The 4869-nt window shown below is 31.1% G+C and overlaps 1 protein-coding gene across 1 annotated transcript in view; it reads left to right on the top strand.

Annotated features, from left to right (window-relative positions):
* LOC107662317 (leucine-rich repeat serine/threonine-protein kinase 1-like) overlaps nucleotides 1–4869 on the top strand; it is a 109504-nt gene that overhangs the window by 98847 nt on the left and 5788 nt on the right. Inside the window, exon 34 of the mRNA XM_016452303.1 lies at nucleotides 3835–3936. Coding sequence (XP_016307789.1) covers nucleotides 3835–3936 — 102 coding nt within the window. The remainder of the gene's footprint in view (nucleotides 1–3834; nucleotides 3937–4869) is intronic.

The following is a 4869-nucleotide window of genomic DNA, read 5'->3' as shown; positions in this document are numbered from 1 at the left end:
CATATTAAAAGACTAATTACTTTCACCCCAAACACTAATTAGTTGTAATTTTACATTTTTTAAATTTGCCACTATCCTAGGTTTTGTCCATTTGTCAGTAAGAATTTTTACTCATTTAAAACACAATAAAATTTAATATGCTTCCTTATTCTTTTATATATTTTAATATGTACAAGTCAGAATAAGCATGTTGTTTGAATTTTTACATAAATATTGTGTTACACTGAATGACAAAGTAACATTATTTCAACCAAATGTTGGCATTTTATTCTCCAAAAACTTATTTGAAACCTTAAAAGTAGACACTTTACTCGCATTTAATGTGCTTTCTATGGACATATAATCACTTTTGTAAATTTCTTTTGATGCGGACATCTTAACGTCTTTGACCCATGCATATACATCCACAAACAAAACCTTACAGCTATAAAGTATATGCATATGCATACGTAAGTATACCTGTATGTTATTTTGATGCTTTTTTGATGCCATGAAGCCGAACTCTTGAAAATGCACCCATTATAATCAGTGTGTACATGCGCTTCTTTTCAAAATCATGTTTTGTTTTTGTTTTTTAAAAAGATTGCCATTTTTATTCATAAAGAATGCATTCAATTTATCAAAAGTGACAGAAAAGACATTTATGATGTTATAAAATATTTATTTTCCAGTAAATGATCGATCATTCAAAAGTTTGGGGTTGATACATTTTTTTTTTTTTTTAAGTTTTCAAAATGTTATTTAGAGATCGGCCGATAATAGATTTTACTGATATTTTCCCCGATATTTAGGCATTTTTCCATATTTGGATATTATGGCACTTTACTGTCTTTTTGATCAATTTAATGGATCCTTTAATGAAAGTATAAATTTCTTGACATAACACACAGTTTCTGCCAATCTAATGTTAATCTTGAGTACCTATAGAGTAGCATTGCATCCTTAATATCTCCGAAGAGTCTTTAGTTTTATCAGATTTCTAAAGGCCAGATACAGCTTTACGCTTCTCTGAAAACAATTGAAAAAAAAATCAATGTTGACCATTTGTTTTCTGCACATTACTGCTCTTTCAGTAAAATGTCATATCTATTTTAGACCTCGTAATCTTTTCTTGTTTGCATAGCCGTTTCACTTGGAAATCCCTCACAATACAGAAGTAAAGTTGGTTGCAACTTCAGTTTCATGACAACTTTAAAACTTCAATGTATAAGAGGCATTGTAGACAGATTAAAAACATCTTAATTACAACCTAACCTAACTTGAAATTCACTATAGCATCTATAAAGACAGCCTTAATGCTTTCAATGTGGAACTAGCCACAGCTAGACAGAGTTTCTTCTCAAACCTTATAAACAGTAACTTAAACAACACTCGCACTCTTTTTGCTACTGTTGAGAGACTGACAAACCCCCCAAGTCAGATTCCCAGTGAAATGCTCTCCGACAGCAAATGCAATGAGTTTGCTTCCTTCTTTTCTGAAAAGATCAATAATATCAGGAAGGCGATTAGCACATCCTCAAGTTATGCAGAGGTCAGACAGATTCGACCGCAATATCAAAAAGAAGATACTATGTCTGCTTTTGAAGAAATTGATAGCAACATTTTGGAATAAAGCACTTTGAATTACCATTGTGTATGAAATGTGCTATATAAATAAACTTGCCTTGCCTTGCCTTGCCTAACCTGATTTTCAGAGGTTGGGCATTCACTTCATGCATCAGTGTTCGCTGATTTTGGAGCAGTGCTTGTGTTAAGAGTCCTTTTCTTCTCAATAGCAGTTTCTCAGCTGACACAGGCTCTTCTGAACTTAGCTCAGGCCTAAAACTGCGTGATTGGAGTTGTTTGTGTAGAATTAGATCTGTCATTAATTCAGACTATGATAAATGTTGTTCCAGGAGCGACAAAGGGATGTGTCCTGCATCAATTAAGCATTTGGTTAAAGCGAGGATCAAGGGCAAGAATGAAGTGTTATTTCAGGAGTGCGCATTAAAATGGCCATGTTTTATCATGAATATAAATGCATTATAATGTGAGTCTCAGGGAGGTGTTGGACTTCATTCTCCGTAACCCAGACACCGCAGAGCAATCAGGTCACACAGGTGCCTCGTGTTGAGCTCAAGGGAAAGCTCGAGGCGCCCGATAAAGACATGATTTATAAAAGGAGCTTCCTGCTACTTCTAAACTAGGTTAGATCTCTTTCGTGAGCGCGAGAGTTCACTATTGTTTATCAGTGTGAAATGTGTTCATTCATCCAAACAATGAAATAATAAACCGGCAGACGGTATTGTTCAGCGTTTATTATTATAACTACACATCTGGGAGCCCTAATAAAGACGTTTTTGTTCCTGAAAATGAACTTTTAGTGACTTTAAATATATTTTAGTCACTTGGGAGCTCCTTATTCCTTATTAGTTCATCCTAGTTTTCTCGTTTTTTTTGTTTGTTTGTTAGTTTTGTTGGTGTTGTTGTGTTTTTTTGTTTGTTTTCTGCATCCTGTAACTCCTCCAGGACGAAGGAATAGATGCAGAGAAATATATCTGTTGAATGGAAAATTCAGAGCATCGTCAGGAATCTGCACTTCTGTGAATGGATTTTGTTTAATTGAAACATTCTCAGTAAATCTTGATAAAGCAGCATGCACTGTTACTCTGTGAAATATACAGTTTATTATCATTTAGTTCATATCACTTCTTGACTTGCTACACATAGAATTATTTATATCAAATACAGTTTATTTTAATTTGTAATGTTATATTGTCGACAAATTTGACTAGCTTTATATAGATTTTTGTTTATTATTTATTTTTAAATATAAGGTTTATTTATTTTAATATTTAACATTACTTTTATAATAGCTATATATATGATCGTTTTTATTTTATTTTTATTTATTTTTAATTGTTATTTTATTTGTTTTTAAATAAATAGTTGAATTGTTAAAAATTTTTATATTGTGCTGAACAAAAAATTGGATAACCTGTTTTTAAATATATGGTTTATTTATTTATCATATTTTTATATATATTATTTTATATATTTTTTATAAATATATTATTTTTATATTGTCAACAAAAAATTGAATAGCTTTATACATTTTTATTTATTTTTACATTTTAATATAAGGTTTATTTATTTTAATTTGTAACATTTTCAAACTAGGTAAATATAAAGTCATTTTATGTATTTTTAAATATTTTTTTATTTTAATTGTTCACATTGCTTTTTTATATTGTGTCGAACAAAAAAAATGACTAGTTATATATAATATTTTAATCTATTTTTAATTATGTTTCACTTTTAATATTACATTGTCAACAAAAATTTGCCTTCTATTAAATTATTTCTTTTTTTTTAAATATAAGGGTTATTTGATTTTAATTAATAACATTAATTTTAAGCTAGCTAGATATAAAATCATATTTTTTATTTTTAAATAAATGTGTTGTTTATTTAAATTATTAACATTACTTTTTATATTGTGTTGACAAAAACTGACTAGCTATATACAATAGGTTTAGTCTATTTTTAAATATGGTTCATTTTCATTTCTAATAATATATTGACAAAAACTTGACTAGCTTAATATTAATATTTATAATATTTTTTAATTATTAATATTACTTTTTATGTTGTTTTGAACAAAAAGATGACTAGCTATATATAATATGTTTATCTATTTTTAAATGCATAGTTTATTTTACTTTTTAACCTTTACATTTAAACTAGCTATATATTAGTGTTTTATTTATTTTTGTGTGTGTTAATTCTGCTGTGTGAATGTGTGTGATTGTGAGTTGTAAAATGACAGTGTGTTTTCTGTGTGTGTTTCCGCAGGCGTGGAGGAGACATCATGGTGATCGAGGTGCAAGAGCAGGCGGGAGCGCTCAGGGCTCGTGTGATCGCCGTGTTGACGGCGCCTGGAGTGTCCGAGTACGGGTGCGTGTGTCAGCGGCCAGTCAAACATTAATAACCACACAGTGTCCACATACACCATTCCACACTGTTCGTGACACCGATCGCCTGTAGCAAGCAAACCAAAATCAGTGATGCCCTAAACAAGCCCAGACAGATTCTGCAGACGACTTCTGCATTGATTTTTGAGAGAGAAACTCTCAAAGCATGCTTTCTGCTAGATGAAAGACAATCATATCTTAATTTTAAAATATTTAAAGCTGCATGCATTTGCACCAAAATACGGTAGATGAATGGGTTCATCTAAAAGCTGAAATCGTTAGTTTGAAAAGAGAGATGGCTAAAATTAGCAGTTGTAGTTCAGTTCTTCATAAACCTGTTATATTTCATGCACACACACATCTGTGTCACAGCAGACACACGTCTCATAGGAGCCCAGCAGCTTCAAGTGAACACACATTAAAGTGTGCTCGTACGCCTTCATTTAGACTGCAGACAAAACCTTTGTAAATGTCTTTTACGAACACACGCCCTAAAGGTCTCAACTGAGTCAAATTAATTGCATTGATTCCTCAGGACACACAGATTTCTCATATGTGACCCTGGAGCACAAAAGCAGTCTTAAGTCGCTGGGGTATATTTGTAGCAATAGCCAAAATACATTGTATGGGTCAAAATGATAAATTTTTCTTTTATGCCAAAAATCATTAGGATATTAAGTAAAGATCATGTTCCATGAAGATATTTTGTAAATTTTATACCATAAATATATTAAAACTTAATTTTTGATTAGTAATATGCATTGCTAAGAACTTCATTTGGATAACTTTAAAGGCGATTTTCCTCAATATTTTGATTTTTTTTGCACCCTCAGATTCCAGATTTTGTCCTATCCTAACAAACCATACATCAATGGAAAGCTTATTTATTCAGCTTTCAGATGATGTATAAATCTCA

Source organism: Sinocyclocheilus anshuiensis, unplaced genomic scaffold (assembly GCF_001515605.1).
Source record: "Sinocyclocheilus anshuiensis isolate Anshui unplaced genomic scaffold, SAMN03320099.WGS_v1.1 scaffold579, whole genome shotgun sequence".
In the NCBI taxonomy this organism is placed as follows: domain Eukaryota; kingdom Metazoa; phylum Chordata; class Actinopteri; order Cypriniformes; family Cyprinidae; genus Sinocyclocheilus; species Sinocyclocheilus anshuiensis.
The sequence above is the reverse complement of the archived record's forward strand: the minus strand, read 5'-3'. Positions and strand labels throughout refer to the sequence as shown.